Source organism: Ambystoma mexicanum, chromosome 12, assembly GCF_040938575.1.
Source record: "Ambystoma mexicanum isolate Mex_15411 chromosome 12, UKY_AmexF1_1, whole genome shotgun sequence".
NCBI lineage: Eukaryota > Metazoa > Chordata > Amphibia > Caudata > Ambystomatidae > Ambystoma > Ambystoma mexicanum.
The window spans coordinates 923,298,675-923,319,445 of NC_090936.1; the positions used below are offsets into that span (position 1 = coordinate 923,298,675).

Here is a 20,771-nt window from a genome sequence, read left to right on the forward strand (position 1 = left end):
TCGTAAACCTTCAATCCGCACGTGGCACACGGGCGAAATAGAGGTTTTCCCGACATTCCGAAAAAATTAACAAACTCACAGGAGTTCGACAATTCGAAAAATCTAGCAGTAGAGACTAAGCGAGGAGATCCCACTATCTTTGGAGACGGTTGAAATCTGACGGGACCCGCGGGGGCGGGGCCTTTTATACCATTACGTCCAACAGGGCTTGCGTGGACGGCCCCGGAGAGGACGTAGATGTGGATAGGACACACAAGTGTCGGAAGTTTTTTCCTATAGGAAACAACTATATATGTGTACCGAGGGTTCCCAGTCTGACGACGGGGAATATTCTAAGCATGTGAATCCATGAAAGATCCAATGCTGGAGAATGTCAATTCTCCTTGAGCGATTTTCCAGATCCGCCTGCTTTGCCACCATTTCCTCTCCACATCCTTCATCCTTTTGGCGAGGTCCTCATTGTCCCTCTCATGCTCACATGCCATATTCTCCAGACCACTCAAGTTGGAGCTCATTTCCGCAAAAGACCATGCCAGCGAGTCCTTTGAGGACTGAATCGCCATTGTTATTGCCGTCGTAATGTCCTGCTTAAGTGTTCTCAACATTCCCTCTAGTTCGTGTCTGGATAGGGCCGGGTCGAGGGTTGAATCAGACCCCTGTGAGGCATGGACCTCAGCCACTGTTTCCATCTTCTGTGGGGTAGGCGTTGCTGCAGTCAGGTAATTTGCGATTTTACTCCCTCTGTTCTCATTTCCTGTTTTGGGCATCGCCAGGGAGAGGTTGCTCAATTCAATGGAGTGCCCCTCGAAATTCCCTTGAAAGCCGTGCCCAGAGGCGTGTGCGCTTACCACACTAGCTTCTCATCCAGCACCCAAACGCCTGCTTACATCAGGGTCTCGTTTTCCATAGCAGCCAGCTTGTCGAATCCGTTTTGTCTCTGCTTCCAGGTTAGGCTTCAAAATATTGCAGTTAGGTCGCAATACAACTAGCGGTTCCTCTGTCGTCCATCGCCACACCACTCCTCAACTTCAGGCGTAGGCGTACTCCAGCTCCGTGGAGTCAGTGGCCCTAGGCAGGCCAGCGCGAGCCGCCCGCAGCCACCTCCCCCCCGAGCGGACAGCCCGCAGGTAAGGGGAGGCGCGCCCCGGCCCGATCCGCGCCTTAGCACTCCACCGCTACACCTCCCCGTGCCACTCGCTCCAGCGTCCCTTCTCTCTCCTGGGCTCCCACTCCCCGATCGGCCAGCCTGCGAGTCTCCACCGTCTCGCTCTCCCAATCGTCGCACCTATAGCCGCAGACTCCTCCAATATTCCGACCCGCTTTGCCGGGGATCTGCCTCCTCATTCCAGCTCCGCTTATGCCGGGCTCACAGGGTGACGCGGGGCGCCGCGGCTTCTCCACATCTCCCACGGCTACTCACTACCTTATCCTCGGGCTGCACAATCGGTCCGCAAGGCGCAGTCCCCTCCCCGGCAAATGCTCTCTACCTCGGCGCCTCTCAGCTCACAGCAGCATTCCTCTCGCACCGCCCTGCACAATCTTCAGGCCCTGCTTACTTCAGGGCTCCCGGCCGAACTCTGCTACCACGGCTCCCGGGCGCGCGCCATCAGCCTCCCTCGGCTCCGAATCTCGGGATAAACAGCTCGCAAACAACTGCTAGCTTCACATCCCGTCGCCGCCACACCACCAGGCACTCTCCGCAACTTCTATGTCGAAATTTAGGGGATTAAAGGGAACTTAAAAGCTTTTGCATTGGGGCCCGTCTCAGAGCTTACAGCAGGCACGTCTTCATGGTGCCCTGCCTGGCCACGCCCCGATCACAATTATTCTTAGACAGTGCAAATATTTTGAGTTCACCCGAGGAATCAATTCAATGCAATAGGTTAGGCTAAAGTCAATGGGCTAAAGTCTTATTATAGGATAAAGCAGTTCTGGTAGTTAAACGGAAAAGTCTTTGCCAAAGTTCTCAGAAGTAGTTTGTAAAAGAACGAATCATATGTTGGGTCACAAGCTGATTAGGCCTGAAAGTTGCAAAAGTTCCAAGCACTTTCGCAGAGAGGCAAGTTCTCTCGGTCAGGTTTTCACAATACCTTACAATGAAGAACAAGATGCAGCTGAAGACTGTTCGAGAATTCTCATTGTTACAGAATTGCATGCATTACCCTCTGGGACCACCACATACAATTAGGACTACAGGTATAAGCAAAAACCAACCTTTGGTATAAGCCTGTACTACAGTTTGTGGTAAAACACTTATTAATTTATTACACTATCATTTAGAAAACATTCACTAGAAGGCGGCAACATACACAAACACACTCCAATAGCAAACCAATATGTTTCTGTACAAATTAGGCTCCCCTGAAATAGGAGCAAAATGGCATTTGTGACTTTCAATGGGAGCAAAAAAGGCACAAGTTAGCAGAATAGATCACAAATACTTTCTTAGGCACTGCAAATAGTTATAGTTCACTAGAGGACTCGATTCAGTTCAATAGGCATATGCCAAAGTCAATGGACTAGTGTCTTTGATAGGAAGGAGCAGTTCTTGAAGTAAACGGTAAAGTCTTTGCCAAAGTTCTCAAAAGTAGTTTGTATGAAAAAGAATCATATGTTGGGTCACAAGCTGATTAGGCCTGCAAGCTGGGAAGGTTCCACAAACTTTCACTGCGAGAGAAGCGTTCTCTCAATCGGGTTGGCACAGTATCTTAGTATGAAGCAAAAGATGCAGCTGAAGACAGCTCTTCAGCAGTTCCTGCAGATCTCGCTGTTCCTGAGCCTCAGTCGTGAGTACAAGAGGGAGGACGTCGGGGGACTCCTGCACTGCACAGAAAACGCAGACAAAATGGAGTCACTTCAGTTCGAGTAGCTGTTCATCAATCACACAAGCTGGTGTCCTTCCCCCTGGTTAATCCTAACCAGCTTCGGAGAATGGTATCCAGGTGGCTTACGAGTTGGTTGGTCCAACCAACTCAAAGGGAGAAGTCGTCCTTGAAGGGGCTTCTCTGTCGAGATGAACTTGGCAAGTCAGACCTGCAGCAGGGCTTCACCGGGCAAACCAACGGTCCAGGAGTTGCAGCAGCCGTCTCTTCCAGCTCGTCTTCGGTTCCAGTGGTCAACTCTGCTTTCCAGTCCAGGAGACTGGCCTATTAAACAGTTTTCTCCCATTTGTTCCAGCCTTGCTGCCACTCACCCAGCAGGGTGGGTGTCCTTGCTGGACAGTCAGCTAGCCAATCACCACAGAGTGCATTTGGGTCTCCTAGGAGACTAAGCACAGGGAGTTACGGACACCTCCCTCACTTCCGCCCACCCCAGACACTTGGGCGTCAGACGTTCTTCACTCCTAAAGCGTGCCAAAGGCAAATGAGCAAAGGAACCAAACCTGATTTGGCACGCAGAGCAAAACTCTAGAAGGACTTTTCCACAAAGAAATGGCAAAACAAGAAGACCGGGGCCTGTTTTGACAGAGGGGGCTCAGACGCCAGCTTCAAAAACATTGCTCCTGCGATTTAACGCTACTGGTGTTCGCGGTCGGGAAAAATAATGGTAGTTTGTTGTAAAACTACTGCCACCAGCCATTACGAGAGGAAAGGGTAGCATTTGAGTGCTACATGAGAATCTAGACGCAAGGGATACCAAGTAACCATTCCAGCACTCTATTGTAAGATAGGGTGTGCTGGGTCTAGAAATTTAAATAGGCTAGTAAAGTCAATTTCACTTTACTTACTCTGGGAAACAGTAGTTTATCTCAGAGAAGGTATTTAAACCTTGGGAAAGCCTGAAAAGGTTTCCCTGTGCCACTGCACTGAGGGTGCTGTGTGACAAATGATGATGCGTATGGAGTTGGTTAGAATCCAAAGAAAACACGAGTAAAACATTTCAAAACACATGAGTGGGAAAAAGGGTCACACTACAGGTAAAAAAATCAAGTCCTCAAAATCCAGCAAAGTTGCTGGGGGTCTCTATGGTGAAGGGAATTATCACATTTTTGAGAATTCTCCCCAACACTGTTGCATCTCTTCTTTTGAGCAAACACCACAAGTAACTTACCTGCTACAGATACTATCCGGGGAGAAGCATTGTAGCGCTGACCTTTGGGCACAAGGCCAGATTCTTCTTAGGGATTGGACTGCTGAAGTTACAGAACATAATTTGTGACTTGGTTCCATCTTTACTGCATCACTATTTACCTCCTTTGTTGATATAAGTAATTGAATTCATTTTGAGTACCTATGTTGACCGTATAAATGTATTACTATATTGTGCAATATCACCCGCTTGTTTCGTTTTAGTGTGTTGAGGCCTAGAACAAAAAAACTATTTGTATACATTCCTGTCTAAATTGAGTGTGCCTCAGTGTGTGGACACATTGTGGACCTCTGACCCCACTTACTACTGAGAATAACCCAGACTGCTCTGTAGGTTTACCGACTCCGTTTTGGATAGCCTCCTAAAACCTGTCCACCAGGCCAAATTCTAGAAATCCATCTGAAGTCTATCACCTCTGTGCATGAAAAGCAGAGTTTGGGTGTGGACAACGCTCTGGCATAGTGAGGCAAGCAGTTAGCTTTCCTTCCACTTCTATCTCAACAGTCATTTTACTCCTAATTGTAGGAGTTTTTAAAACTAGGCTTCGAGTGGTTTTGCTTTTCAGTAATTCCACTTGTTACCCAAGAGCTGCTAGTGTCTCGAATCTTGCCAATCTATGCGAACAGCCAAAGTTTTGTTAACTGGTGCGTACCTTGTAAATTACATACCTTAATTTTATCTGTATCCATGCCAGTATTTGCAATCAATATTTTTGCATTTTCAATACGTTTTGGTTGGTTGACTCCTATTTTCTTATCAAGCAAGAAACCTACAGCCAGAGGGGAAAAAAAAAAAAAAAAGTGTTAAGGCGTTTCAGTTCAAATGTATAAGCAACCGTAACAAACAAACATTGCCAATAAAATGTTTAATATTCTGTAGATGATCAAGCTTAAGTTAACACTGGGTGTTAATGTGGCATTTCGACTAAAAAATACAGCTGGGCAAGTGTGGCTTCAACCCAAAAGAACGTTGTAGTAGGGGGACCTTTGTTGACTTAAGTGTACACTGCATGAGCCCACAGGTAAAACAGGCTAGCCTTGACAAAGGCCAGAGGAGTATGAAGGGAGGATAAGGGGAGATATGAGAGAGCATGTTAGAGGTGGGGGCTAGAGGAGTAAGGAACCTTATATGCCAGTCGGACCCAGATCAGGACAGAGCCGCATCAGGGGAGACTACGCAAGCCGAGCACCTCAATTCAGGAAAGAGACGCAAACTAACCAACCCTAATAACATTTTCCCTTTCTGCAAACACCTCTCAAACTCCAAACCAAACACAACCATAACCTACAGCACAACAAACCGCACAAACTTCACTCTATTGCAACAACATAACAAAAACACACAGTCTTGAACAGTAAACGACTGCCGGCCGCATACACCCCAGGCCCAGCCAACGGACCCACCGGGCTGAGGCCGCCAACAGCACATCACTGCCCTCTTGCACTTTTCCTGCTTCCTCCCACCAACTCAACCTCCCCTCCTCTTTCAGAGCAGCCAGAGCGCCAGGGGACCACTCCGGTGGTGATAGTGCGCGGCATAAATGTCCTTTAACATTAACAAAGGGATAGGCCATAAAGTGTAACCATGGAAACAATCTGAAATAGAAACCAAAACTATACCTTCATCGAGATAGGATTCCAACATACTTCCTCCTAGTTTTTTAATAACATGAATTGCTTCCAAGTTGCCAGAGCCTTTGAGCCGGAGGACAGCTTCTACAGCTAGTTTTGCAAAATGATCTTTATGATGAGTAAGCAGCTTAGATGACAGTGTGGTTCTAGCAATATTCAGTAAATCCTGCTGGAATTTTTCATCATCACTTCTGAAAAAATAAACATAAGGCAATGAAGATCCACTGTTCAGACTCCTTTCAAATTGGTAAAGCAAGCTTCAAATCAACAAATTGAACCTGTGGTTACAGCAGCAAGGCTATGTATACTGCATTCCAAAATCACAGGTTCATAGCAACTGGATTCCAAAATGAAAGAAAAGACGATTTACGCTCTTACTCATAAGCTCATATGTGGAAAGGAATTTGATCAAGATGATAATTTCTTCCTATGCTAGCTTCTGTAATGGCCAAAGACAGGCATTACCCTGTGTTAGGTAAGAAATGGTGCAGTCCAACTTTTGAGGACTATGCAAGACTCATCTGCTTGGTATTAGGTAACCCACCTTTTAATATAGGCCTGTAGTACACAAGTGAGCAGCCAGGCTTATCTTAAGAGGGGTAATGTGAGCTGTAGAGCTGTACAATTGAAATCAGTAAGTACAAGTATCCAAGGTAACACCTACAAAGTTATATATAAATATTTACTAATATAACCACACTGTTTCAATAAGCAATCTTTAAACAGCTTAATCTACTAATAGATTCAAAGTTTGGAATCAGTTTGCAAAAAGACAAAAGTTGGTAAATACTCTTATGCCAACTCATGTTGCAGCACACAAGTGACTTCAGTAAAGGTCAGTATTGCACTTTTTCAGTTACCAAATCAATTATTGAGTTGTGAAAGGAAGGGTTAGAATAAGACTTAGAACATTATAATCTCCTAAAGTGAGGCATGTTGGGGAGAATTCTCAGAAATGTGCCAATACCCTCCACCTTAGAGACCCCCCAGCAACTTAGCTGGATTTTGAGGACTGGATTAATTTTAACCTGGAGAGTGCAAGATCCTTTTTCCCACTCATGTATTTGAATGTGATTTTGAAGACTCTTGATTGTGGAGTCAGACTCCATTAGGCATCATCTTTTAAATGGTGTCACAGCACCTTCAGTGCAGTGGCATAGGGAAGTCTTTCAGATTTCCAAAAGGTTCAAATACCTTCTCTGGGATAAACAACTGTTTCCCGGAGCAGTAAAGTGAAATTGAGACTACTTACCATTGTAATTTCTAGACCCAGCACACACTAATTATTTTTTACGTTATCCTTTTCTCACTGAATGGCTAGTGGCAGTGGTTTCGTTTCAACTACCAAGGTGTGCATTTACCACAGGCTGCGTTCGCAGCTGCAGTAAAGCACCCAAGGATGCAATTTTTGTCAAAATGGCCCCAGTCTTTTTTCGCCATTTCTTTGTGGAAAGGTCCTTCTTGAGATTTACTCTCTGCGCCAAACCAAGTTTGGTCCCATTGATCGCTTTGCCTTTGGCAGGATTTACAAGTGAAAATTGCCTCTGGCTCCAGGGTGTCTGGGGTAGGCAGGAGTCTCCTAGGAGACCCAAATGGAGACCGAAATGCACTCTGTGGTGATTGGCCAGCTGGCTGACTGTACGGCAAGCACAGCCACCCTGCTGGGTGACCTACAGCTAGGCTGGAATGAATGGTCGAGAACTGAATAAAAAGGTGAGACTTTTGGCTTGGAAGCCAGAGCCGACCACTGGACGAAGGAGCCGAAGAAGAACTTGAAGGACGCCTGCTGCAACTCATGGACCGCTGGTTTGCCCGGTGAAGTCCTGCTGCTGTGCTGAAATTCCAAATTTGTATCGACGGAGAAGCCCCTGCAAGGACGCCTTTTCCCCCTTGAGTTGGTGGGACCAATCAACTCCCAAGTAAGCCACCTGGACATCCTCTCGTAGCTGGTTGAAATTCCACTGCAGTTGCTGCTGGAACCGAATAGCCAGGGAGAGGTACACCAGATTGTGTGCGTTGCTTTTAAGTTGGCTAAGAGCTCCAGGAAGATCCTTCGGACTCCCAGAAAGCAGGACTGACCGAGCCTTAGCCCCCTCAACAGTGTGTGGGACCCAGAAGCAAGGAAAGTCCATCTCGACAGCCAGGAACTACGGTGTTGCCATTTGCCAACAGCCACTGATTTGAAGATTTACGGTTGCGAGCGGGGACCGTCCCATTGCAGTGCAGGAGTCTCCAGAAGTCGTCCCTCCTGTCCCCACGACTGAGGCCCAGGAACAGTGAGATCTGCACAGGAACATAAGTCATCTGCTCCACTTTTTCTTCATTATAAAAAGGTACTGTAAAAAGTCAGAACTTACCTCTTACTGTAGAGATGCTTGCATCTTCAACTACTCACAAGTCTAATCAGCTTGTGGCCCTACATTTGATTCTTTTCTTCTAAGACTTCTAAAACATTGTTCAAAGACTGTGCTACTTACCTACCAGAAGTGCTTTATCCTATATAAGACTTTTGCCCATTGACGTTGGCTTAGCCTGTTGGAATGAATGACTCTTCTTAGGGGATCCAAAAGTATTTGCCTGCTTAAGAATATTTGTGGTCTCTTCTAATAACCTTTTACCAACTTCTAATAGTATTCTAAATGACAACAGTAAGATGTTATTGTCCCCAGCACCCTAGCTATTGAAGTCACATGAGGGTGTAGGTTATTGTCTGTGGGCCATCCCAAAAGGGTTTTACTGATTTAGAAAGAGTGTGCAGTAGTGTACGTGTGTTATTATATTGCTCCCTTCTGAAGAAGGCTTATTCTAACCGACTGATAAATTAATAATTGTTTATTCAAGAAACCTTGAGTGTAAGAGTTAATATGAATACTTGTCACTGTGAATCTCTGTGCAACTCCCCTACAGCTCACATTGACCACTCTTGAGATAAGTCTGCCTGCTCAACACGCTACCAAAACTTTAGTACAAGCTTATACCAAAGGTTGGGTTTCCTATACCTGTAGTCACAGTTGTGTGTAGTGCACCCAAAGGGTACTGCATACAAACTTTGCCCAACAAGGCAGGTAAACTTATCCCAGCAATACGAGTTTGACATGCATTATTGACCGTAAAAGCATTTTTGATGGTTGCATCAGCTTAGATTCACATGCTGTGCATATAGTCCGACATCCAGTGGTCAGAGCAGAGTATTGCATCTGGTCTTTCAGGAACCAAAAGGGGACGTCAACATAGGCATGCCTGTAACACTATCCCTATGTGACGTGTACTGTACCCAAAATCCCACGCGTCGAGGTCCCTCAGATTGTATTTTTTCTGCCGTGAGGGAGCCTTATGACTATCGTGAGTGAGTACAGAAAAAGAGAAAAGTAGTAAGACGTCTATGTTCCTTCCATCCGAGTGGGGAGGAAGGGTGGGCGCATGTGAATCTAAGCAGATACCGTGAAGTATTTCTGATGGTTGTAAGTAATGCATGTCTTCTGATGTTTGAAAATCTGCTTAGAATCACATGCTGTGCATAGACTAGTGAGCAGTACCCGGAGTTGGAGGTGGGCTGTGAGAAAGATGTAGTGAAAAGATGTCTTAGTACGGCTTGTCCCACCCGAGAATCAGACCTAGAGTGAGTGTCTAAGCAATGTAAAAGGTGTGTACAGAACTCCAGCTTACCTCTTTGCAAATGGACTCAAGCGGAACATTTGCAATTAATGCTATGGAAGCCCCAGTGCCTCGAGTAGAATGTGCTCTAAACTTGAAGGGCAGTTCTCCCATAGCATGAGTGTAACAGTGTGATGCATTTGACAACCCACCTGGAGATGGTGGATTTGGAGACCGGGTCAACTCCTCTGCCTGCTGCCACAAAAGAAAAACTGATTAGTCTTTCTTAGTGGTCGAGTTTTTTCCATGTAAAACATAACTGCTCTGCGTATATCAAGTGCGTGCAGGCTTCTTTCTCCCATGCTTGAGTTTTGAAAGAACGTTGGTAGTTCTATTGATTGGTTCACATGGAACTTTGAAAAGAATTTAGGCGCAAACTTACGGTGAGTGCGCAGAACCAACTCATCTCTGAACTGTTATATAGGGGTCTAAAACAGAGTGCTTGTAGTTCACTTACTCTCCTCATGGAAGTAATAGCTATTAAAAGGCAGTATTGTAGGTGAGATCTTTAAGACTCGCTTTAAGCATGGGCTCGAAAGGAGGCCCTATAAGTCTAGTCAATACCACGTTTAGGTCCCATCCAGGAGCTGGGTTAGAAATGGGAGAGTGAATTCTCTTGACTCCCTCCAGGAAAGCCTTAATAACTGTTCTCTTCCACCACAACTAGAACTAGTGTAGGCTGAAAGCGCAGCTAAGTGAACCTTCAGAGAGTTAAAGACCAGGCATGAGTCCAGTAAATGAGTCGGGTACAAAACAAGGTGTGGGGGGAGCAGTCAATAGGGTTGATGCTCTGAGTTTCACCAGATGACAAACCGTTTCCACTTACTGAAATAGCAATATCGAGAGTTGTTTTTTTTGCCCCAGAGTAGGTCCATACATCCGAGGGAGCCGCAGGTGCCCAACCTCTAGGACTTCAGGAGCCAGGCCGCTAAGTTCAATGTCTGCGGGCATGGATAAAGTCTCCCCCTTTGTCTTGAGACATGTTGTACGGGCAAGGCAGTTTCACTGGAGGAGATCGACAAATCTCCATCAAATGCCCGAACCAGGGTTGGCTGGCCCACATAGGGGCCACCAGTATCATGGCTGGTTCCTGGTGCACTATCTTGTTGAGTAGGGTAATCGGGGGGGGGATGGGGGGCGAGCGTAAACAAATTTCCCTGACCATGTTGTCCAGAGTCCATTCCCCTTGGAACGGTTCTGGGGGTACCTGGAGGCGTAATCTTGACATTGAGAGTTCTCCAGAGTTGTGAACAAGTCAATCTCTGGGAAGCCCCATTCTGTGAAAACGGAGACTGTCTTCGTTTAATCGCCATTCGTACTCCATTGGTAGTGGAAAATCTCTGCCGAGTAAGTCTGCCAGAAGATCTAGTTCCCCTGGAACGTTGTGACAATAGGAACATGTGTTTGAGAGCCCACTTCCAAACGTTCTGGGACAGTTTGGTTAGCCCTGGAGAGCGAGTGCCCCCTTGTTTGTTTAGATAGTAGATAGTAGATGTCCGTGGTGTTGTCTGTGAGGATCAAGACCGTCTTTCCCTGTAGTTGTGTCTGGAAAGTTTTTATTGCTTTGAACACTGCTAATAGTTCCAACAGGTTTATGTGGTTGGATGCTATGTCTGACGACCAAACTGTGCGCCGTTGGTTGAAGCAGGTGAGCTCCCCATCCTGTGTGAGATGCGTCTGTAGTTAGAGGGGCCTCCACTGCGGCGAAGGATTTCCCCTTCGAGAGATGGTCCCTCGACCAGCACTATAGCGAGAAAACGAGGGTTGGCGAGACAACCACTAGATCGTCCCATTGTCCGCTGGACTGACACCACTGGCTGTTGAGCCACTCCTGTATTGGACGCATGCGCAAGCACGCGTCGGGAACCAAGTAAATACATGATGCAATAATTCCTAACAGTCGCATAGCTTTGCGTACCACCACCTCTCGACTGGCTACATATTGAGGGATTTATTGAGCATGTTTTGGACCCGCGGAGGGGAAGACAAGGCCTTCCTTTGTTCGAATTAGAGCCCCTAAGAACTGCTTGACCTGGCTGGGGTTTAGGCTGGATTCTTCTCGTTGATAGAGAAACCCAGACTGAATAAAAGATCCATCTTAAGAGTCCCCTGTTATGAGCCAGTCGTCGAGGTAAGAATAGACCGGGATGGATTGCCTGTGCAGGTGTGCTGCTGCCACCACTACAACCTTTGTAAATACTCTTGGTGCAGATGCTATAGCGAAGGGTAGTACCTTGAACTGATGGTGCTTGTATTGTATCATAAATCTGAGGTATTTTCTGTGCGCTAGCAACATTGAAATGTGAAAGTATGCATCTTTCATGTCTAGTGTTGCCATGTAATCCCCGAGAGCATGGGAATTATTTCCTGCAGAGTTACCATGCAGAACTTTTGTGGCTTTACAAATGTAAAGCCTCTGTCAAAGGTAAACAAAGGTCGTTATTCAGTGTACTTCCTTGTACCCAAAAAATATAGGGCGCATGGTGAGATCTTTTTTGGGTACAAGGAAGTACACTGAATAACGACCTTTGTTTACCTTTGACAGAGGTACGACTTCTATGGCTCCTTTCTCTTGAAGTGTCTCGACTTCCTGAAGAAGGATGCGCAGATGGTCTGTTGAGTCATCTTCCGTGTGGAGGTCTGAACATTGGGGACTGGCTGAACTCTATTCAGTACCCGTGGGCCACGGTCTTTAACACCCACTGGTCCTGTAGTTCTCCCCGCCCATGCCTGAAGGAATGATGTTAACCAGCCCCCGACCGGGGAGGCGACCCGAATCTTCGGGTCACTTTGAACCCGAGGCCGGAGCCTCTGCGGGTAGAGTTCCAGCCCCTTCCTTTCCCACGGCGCTGACCCCTTTGGGGATACTGGGTGGTGTATCCGCTGGTTCCCTGTGGAGAGGACCAATTGTTTCCTGAGGTGTACTGTTGAGGGAAGCGTTGACCACAAAATAGGCGTCTGGACCCAGATCCTTGTCTTGTGGAGGGTCGGAGTAATTTGGTCTAGCGTCTCAGTGTATCGTGCTCCTTTTTTGCAGTCGAGGGCCTAGTCGACCACTCTTCCAAACAAGTTGGATTCTTCCAAGGGTTTATTAATAAGTCACGCTAGCGGCTCTGGCTTCAACCCAGAGTTTCTTAGCCACGCGTGTCTCTTTAGGAGTGTGCCCTGAGCTAAAGATCGACCCGCTGTTTCAGCGGAATACAAAGTGTCCTTAAGTATACTCTGGTTTACTTGTCTGCCTTCAGTTACCGTGGCCAGGAGACAAGTCTGTAGAGGTTTGGGAACCTCTTGTAGGCCTTGTATCAAAGCCCACTGAGCATCCGCGTAGCTGGCTAACAAGGTGGTATGGTCAGCGATGCCTGTAGAAAAAGCTGCTGCGGCCGTGACCCTCTTTCCAAGGGCATAAAGCCTTTTACCTTCTTTGTCAGAGGGTACCTAGCCGGTTGACAGGAACTCCTGGCCTTTTCCTTGTAATGGTCACCACCAGGGAGTCAGAGGTGGAGTGACCTCTGATATAAAGGGGATCAGAGGGAGAAGGCCGAAAAAGCTTTTCTATCCTCGGATTAACTGCTCTTGTAAGTGCAGGTGTTGACAACAAGGGAGCCAGACGCTTCTTAATTGAGTTGAGGAGATGAATAGCCTGGCTGGCGGCTTCTCTTGAAGAATATCCTCCACAAAGTCAGCTTCCGGGACAGCTTCATCAGTGGCGATTTTGAAATGTTCTGCTGCTTTGCGCAACATGGCGTTAAACGTCATTTGATCGTCCACTGGCAAGAGCCGTCTAGTCGAAGCGGTCGGGGGGAATCCAAACACAGGGCATCAGGATCTGGTGAAGGATTGAGACTGCTACGGCTGAGGGTCACCCACATCCGTGTCTTCTCCCCACCCCTCTATGGGATCATGCATGTCCTCAGGATTGATGAAATTATCTACATCCCGAGTGTCTGCAGGAATCCGTGGTTGCGGGAGATGACCGAATTCGACATCCCGTAGGCTGCCCACCCGTTAACTCGGCGCTCCTTCAAAGTTTTAGGACGGAGGAGCTTGCAAGCCGCACAACCGTCTTAGTTGTGATCGAGGGGCAAGCAACGGTTACACCGTCAATGCTCATCTCTCCAAGGAAATTTGCCTTTGCAAATGAGGCAAAACCTAAATGGAGTCCGTTGTAATGGACTTACCGTTTTAACTTTCTAGACCCAGCACATACCTCTTACAATAGGGTGCTGGAAGGGTTACTTGGTATCCCCTTTGTCTAGCTTCTCATGTAACATTTTTATATTACCCTTTCCTCGATGAATGGCTGGTGGCTGTGGTTTACTTTTAACCACCGTGGTGTGCTTTTACCACAGGCTGCGTTCGCAGCTACAGTAAAGCACCAAAGGGTGCCATTTTTTGTCAAACTGGCCGGTCGTCTTTTTTCACCATTTATTTGTGGAAAGGTCCTTGAGATTTGCTCTGTGCGCCAAACCAGGTTTGGTCCCTTCGTTAATTTTGCCTTTGGCGGGAGTCACGAGTGAAGCCCGCCTCTGGCTCCAGGGTGTCTAGCAGGGGCAGGAAGCGTGGGTGGTGCCCGAAACTCCCTGTGCTTTGTCTCCTAGGAGACAGGAATGCAGTCTTAGGTGATTGGTCGGCTGACTGACAGCTAGGCTGGAATGAATGGGAGAAACCTGCATAAAAAGGCAAGGCTTTTTGGCTTGGAAGGCAGAGTTGACCACTGGACAAAGAATCCGAAGAAGAACTTGGAAGAGATGCCTGCTGCAATTCCTGGACCGTTGGTTTGCCCAGTGAAGCCCTGCTGCTGTGCTGAAGCTCCGAATTCACCTCGACTAGAGAAGCCCTGCAAGGACGACTTCTCCCCTTGAGTTGGTGGGACCAATCAACTCCAAAGTAAGCCACCTGGACATCCTCTCAGAGCTGGTCGAAATTCCACTGCAGTTGCTGCTGGAACCGAATAGCCAGGGAGAGGAACACCAAATTGTGTGCGTTGCTTTTAAGTTGGCCAAGAGCTCTAGGAAGATCCTCCGACTCCCAAGAAACAGGACAGACCGAAAGCCACCTCAACAGAATGCTGGAACCAAGATGCAAGGAAAGCCCATCTCAACAGCCAAGAGTCTGCAGCGGTGCCGATTGGGGAGAATTCCCAGAAATGTGCCAATTCCCTCCACCTTACCTCCAGCAACTTTGCTTGATTTTGAGGACTTCATTTTTTAATCTGGAGAGAGCAAGACCCTTTTCCCCCACTCCGTGTATTTTAATATAATTTTGTAAACTGCTTCTTTTGGTTGTGGAGTCTGACAAACTCCATAGGCATCATCTTTACATTGTGCCACACAGCACCTTCAGTGCAGTGAGTGGCACAGGGAACTCTTAGATTTCCCAAAGGTTTAAATGCATCCATGGGATATACTTCTGTTTCCCAGAGCAGTAAAGTGAAATTGACTTTACTTACATTTTAACTTTCTAGACCCCAACACACACATCTTACAATAGATTGCTGGAGGGGTTACTTTGTATCCCCTTTGTCTAGGTTCTCATGTAACATTTTTTATGTTACCCTTTCCTCATTGAATGGCTGGTGGCAGTGGTTTCATTTTAACTACCGTAGTGTGCATTTACCGTGGGCTGTGTTCGCAGCTGCAGTAAAGCACCAAACTGTGCCATTTTTGTCAAAATGGCCCCGGCCTGTTTTCACCATTTCTTTGTGGAAAGGTCCTTCTTGAGATTTACTCTGCCCGCCAAACCAGGTTTGGTCTCTTTGTTCGCTTTGCCCTTGGCGGGATGTGAAGGCCGCCTCTGGCTCCAGGGTGTCTGTGGGGTGAGCGGTTAGGGAGGTGCCCGAAACTGTGCTTAGTCTTCTGGGAGACCCAAATGAACTCTCTAGTGATTGGCCGGCTGACTGTCCAGCAAGGACAGCCATCCTGCTGGGTGACTGACAGCTTGGCTGGAATGAATGGGAGAAACCTGCATAAAAAGGCGAGGCTTTTGGCTTGGAAGGCAGAGTCGACCACTGGACAAATTAATCTGAAGAAGAACTTGGAAGAGACTCCTGCTGCAACTCCTGGACCGTTGGCTTGCCCGGTGAAGCCCTGCTGCTGTGCTAAAACTCCAAATTCATAGACAGAGAAGCCTCTGCAAGGACGACTTCTCCCCTTGAGTTGGTGGGACTAATGAACTCCAGAGTAAGCAACCTGGATATTCTCTCGGAGTTGGTTTCTTTTCCACTGAATTGCTGCTGGAAACTGTATAGCCAGGGAGAGGACCAACAGATTGTGTGCGTTGCTTTTAAGTTGGCCAAGAGCTCCAGGAAGATCCCCCGGACTCCCAGGAAGGACTGACCGAGCCCCCTCAACAGAGTGCGGAACCCCAGAAGCAAGGAAAGGCCATCAAGACAGCCAGGAAGTGCCACTTGTTGGAAAGATTGCTGGTTGCGAGCGGTGACCGTCCCATTGCAGTGCAGGAGTCCCCAGAAATCCTCCCTCTTGTCCCCACGACTGAGACCCAGAACAGTGAGATCTGCAGAGCTGCTCAAGAACAGAAGTCATCTGCTGCACTTTTTCTTCAATACAAAGGTACTGTAAAAGTCTGAGAGAACGTACCTCTTGTTGTAGAGTTGCTTGCATCTTCTACTACTCACAAGTCTAAACAGCTTGTGGTCCTACATTGATTTCTCTTTTCTTCAAATACTTCTAAAACATTGCTCAAAGACGTTTCCTACTTACCAGAAGTGCTTCAGCCCATATAAGACTTGTGCCCATTGCCTTTGGCTTAACCTGTTATAACTGAATGACTCTGCTTAGTGGATCAAAAAGTATTTGCCTGCTTAAGAATTTGTGATCTCGTTTGTTCTAATAACCTTTTCCTTTAACCAATTTCTAAAAGTATTCTAAATGCAACAGTAAGATACTAATGTCCCCAGCACCCTAGCTATTGAAGGTTGTGACTGTGGGCCATCCCAAAAGGGTCTTCACCGATTTTTAGAATATTAGGAGTGTTTTGAAGTGTATTTGAGTGTTACTTTTATATTGCTCCCTTCTGAGGGCGGCTTACTCTAACCGACTGATATTTTTTTATCCAAGAAACCTTGTAAGTAAGTTTACAACAACTCTGACTACATGTATATGAAATCCAACCTTTGGTATAAACTTGTACTACACAGTTTGGTAGCGTGTTGAGCAGCCAGGCTTATCTCAAGAGGTGTCAATGTAAGCTGTAGGGGAGTTAGAGATTCACAGTGACAAGTATTCAAATAAAGACTTACACACAAGGTTTCTTGAATAAACAATTATTAATTCATCAGTTAAAATAAGCCTTCTTCAGAAGGGAGCAATAAAAAATCAACACAAATACACTTCAATACTGTACACTCAGTTTCTAAATCAGTAAGTACCCTTTTGGGATGGCCCACACACAACCTACTCCCTCCGGTGACAAATAGCTAGGGTGGTGGGGACATTAATATCTTACTGTTGGCATTTAGAATACTGTTAGAAGTTGGAAAAAGGAAAAGGTTATTAGAAGAGACCACAAATATTCTTAAGCAGGCAAATACCTTTAGATCCCCTAAGAGGAGTCATTCAGTACAACAGGCTAAGCCAACGTCAATGGGCAAAAGTCTTATATAGGATAAAGCACTTCTGGTAGTTAAGTAGCACAGTCTTTGCACAATGTTTTAGAAGTCTTTCAAGAAAAGAATCAAATGTAGGGCCACAAGCGGATTAGGCAACCCTACAATGAGAGGCACGTTCTCTCAGACTTCACAGTACCTTTGTATTGAAGAAAAAAGTGCAGCTGATGACTCCTGTTCCTGTGCAGCTCTGCAGATCTCATTGTTCCTGGGCCTCATTTGGGAGGACAAGAGGGAGGACTTCCGGGGACTCCTGCTTTGCAATGGGGCAGTCAATGCTTGCAACCGGCAATCTTTCCAACAAGTGGCATTTCAGTGTTTCAGCTCCTCGGGACTACCGCAAATAGCAGCACCGCGGTTTCTGGCTGTCAAGATGGACTTTCCTTGCTTCTGGGGTCAACTTCAAAGCAACACACACAATCTGGTGTTCCTCTCCCTGGTTATACGGTTTCCAGCAGCAACTCTGGAAATTCAACCAGCTCCGAGATGGATGTCCAGGTGGCTTACTTTGGAGTTGATTGGTCCCACCAACTCAAGGGGAGAAGTAGTCCTTGCAGGGGCTTATCTGTCTATGAATTTGGAGTTTCAACACAGCAGCAGGGATTCACCGGGCAAACCAACGGTCCAGGAGTTGCAGCAGGCGTCCTCTTCAAGTTGTTCTTTGGTTCCTTCCAAGCCAAAAGCCTGGCCTTTTATTCAGTTCTCTCCTATTCATTCCACCCAGCAGGGTAGCTGTCCTTGCCGGATAGTCAGCCAATCACTACAGAGTGCATTTGGGTCTCCTAAGAGACTAAGCACAGGGATTTTCACCTCCCTCACTTCCTGCCCACCCCAGACAGATGCCAGAGGCCTGAAGCCCGCCAAAGGCATACGAACAAAGGGACCAAACCTGGTTTGGCGTGCAGAGAAACTCTAGGACCTTTCCAAAAAGAAACAGCGGGAAAAAAAAAAAAAAAAAGACTGGGCCCTGTTTCAACAAAGGGGCTTAAGGTTCCATCTTGAAAAACATGGCTCATGCGATTTTTAGCTACTGGTGTTCCCGGTCGGGAAAAATCATGGTAGTTAGTTGTAAAACCACTACCACCAGTTTGCGTGCGTGGCAGTTGATGCTGCGGCACAGGGTGCTGCTTTCTCTTTCACCAGAGGCTGGTCTGGGGCCACCGGTGGTGTCATCAGCATTCATTTCTGAATCTCCAAGACCAGGGTGTGATGGGTCGAAAGGCTGTCCAGCAATACATTGCTCAGAGGGGTCTGGTGGTAGACCTACTGGGCCCCACGCCGTCATCCGCATTTCCCCCATCGTCCCCCACATCCTCCTGGATCGTGTGTAGACACCTGGTCCTCCTCGTCAGAGGAAGAAATATCCGTGCCCTGGAGTACGGTTTAGGCCTTCTGCCCGCCCCTTTTTTTTGCACCGAGGGGTCAGTTTCAGACTTATGGATGGCATCCCCTTCTCGGGTGTCCTCTCTACCGGCTTCGCCGAGGCCTCCAACCTAGGGGGTAGGGATACTCTTGGCATTGCCGGGGCTACCTTAACTGGGTCAGCTCCCTTGGACTTGGTGGCAGCCGCCCTCTCGATCATAGGCTTCACCTGGGCCTTCCGGGACGGGTCAGTCGCCTTTTCCTGCGCCTTAGTCTTTTCTGGCTTATCCCGCAGCTTCGCCGGGTTAGCCGATTTTCTCTTCGAGAAGGAGCTGAGCGATGGCTGGAGATCGAGGCAGATGGTGAAGATGAACACATCCTGCCCATCGCAAGACCCGCTTGCGCAGCGTCCCCGACGGAATTGGTCTTGCAGTGCTTGGCCTTGGGCCCCCCACAGATGGAGTGCCCTCAAAGGACTTAGACACCTGCTCCTTGGACCGGCCGGTCCGGGGTGAGGCATGCCCCTGCTTGCCGCACGGGGCAGAGGCCTTGGCGCTGAGCCACACCACCAGCCTACTGTGACGATCATTCACGGTTCACTTGGAGAACACACAGCAGATTTGACAATCTGCTTCGCTGTGATCCGGATGTACACAGGGGCACTGGAGAGGTTTGTCCTCTACAAAACACATTCCGCAGCTGGAGCAGAGTTTGAAAAGGGAGCTTCCCTCTTCTCTTCCAACATGGTCCTGAGTGTGGAGTAAGCGCTATGGCCTTCTGGACTATAGAATGAAACTGCAACAATTCTTGCGCTTGAAGGGCATTGAAAGTCACCAAAAAACAGATTCCCCGCTTGTTGGCCGAAGGAGAGAAAGAACTCACTAGCTCAGATTGACAAAAATAGAACATTATATTGAAAAAAAGCGCAAAAACGCAGAATAGCTCACATAGCAAAACACGAGGCCTCCCAACACTTGAACGTGCAGTAAAAATCTGAAGATGGCTGCCAGAGGAGGTGCTTAGGGAGAGGGCAGTCATTGGCTGGGGTGGGGGGGGGGGGGGGGGTAGTATGATCCAGAGTACAGCGATTGGTTTGGAGGAGAAATACAGTTTGTAACTAAGTGAAATGTTTTCTTTAACCGAGGATTCCCAGCCTGACTGGGAATATTCATGAGCATGTGAATCCATGCCAGACCCCCATGCTGGAGAACAAAACGTACTAGTTAAGTGAGAAGAACAAGTTATTTACCAACTGTAACGTTCTTTCGATTGGATGTTCCTCCCACGTATTCCTCATCTCATCTTTTCTCCCAGCTTTGCTGCTTCGGAAAAAAAAATAATTCACCGAGCGTGCTGTGTTCGAGGCCGCAGAGTCGTAGTCCCTCGAGGGCCGCCATCGAGCGTCAACGTCATCCGCTGTATAAAGTTCTGTTTTTACGGTGTTCACGGTCGCATCAGTTGATCAGGCTTTTAAGTCCTCAGGGTCTTAAGGAAATTAGATTGGAACTGGCGGATCCTGTAGGCAGGGGTAGGTTGGGAGGGTTGATGAGGAATACATGGGAGGAACATCCAATCGAAAGAACGTTACAGTTGGTAAGTAACTTGTTCTTCGAATGGATTGTGTCCTCCCATGTATTTCTCAAGTCAGTTAAACTCCCAAAGTAGTAAGAATTTGGAGGAGGGAGTACCAGAAAATTCAATCATGGACTGAATGAAGGACAGCTTTTGCCAAGAGTTCTCCTTGATATGAAGTAGAGTCCAAGCAGTAATGCTTCACAAAAGGTGTGCATTGACGACCAGGTGGCCGCAGGACTAATATCCTGCATCGGGACACCCATCTGAAGAGCCGTGGAAGTTGCCATGCCCCTGGTTGAATGAGCCCTTAACCCATCTGAAGGCTCTTTTCCAGCCAATTTATAGCACCCAATTTTTGTCCAGTATACCCAACAAATCGTTTTTTTAAAAAAACATTTTATTGAGTTATAAACACAACCAAACAATACAAACAAACAGTGCATGTTCCAGCAGTTTCATTACACTAACTTCTAGCCGCTACTTCCCTTATCCCACCCCCCTCTACGAGTCTATTACTTTAAATCTTCAGTTTCCGCATTCTGTGGTACGGTCTCCTCTTCTATAGGCTCCGGCGGGTCACCTATCGACTCAAACAGTTCGGCTAACAATGATTTCCAGGCCATCAGGGACTCAGTCCCCCCCCCCCCCCCCTGTGCTACTCGCTTCTTGCCATACCATGGTTTCGGCTTCCTCCCATTTTTGCAAATCTCACCACCACACCTCCACATTTGGCACGTGGCATGTCTTCCATCCCATGGCAATTCTTTTTGCAAGCACATAAGCCAGATCACTCAGCTTACTCACGTGCCTGAGCTTCTGTGGTCTTGGGAACCCCC

General features: G+C 47.4%; 1 protein-coding gene across 1 annotated transcript in view; it reads right to left on the reverse strand.

The window, feature by feature from the left end:
- CCT2 (chaperonin containing TCP1 subunit 2) overlaps window positions 1–20,771 on the reverse strand; it is a 404,766-nt gene that overhangs the window by 176,832 nt on the left and 207,163 nt on the right. Inside the window, exons 7-8 of the mRNA XM_069629411.1 lie at window positions 5,709–5,911; window positions 4,758–4,858 (exon numbers count right to left, since the gene is read on the reverse strand). Coding sequence (XP_069485512.1) covers window positions 4,758–4,858; window positions 5,709–5,911 — 304 coding nt within the window. The remainder of the gene's footprint in view (window positions 1–4,757; window positions 4,859–5,708; window positions 5,912–20,771) is intronic.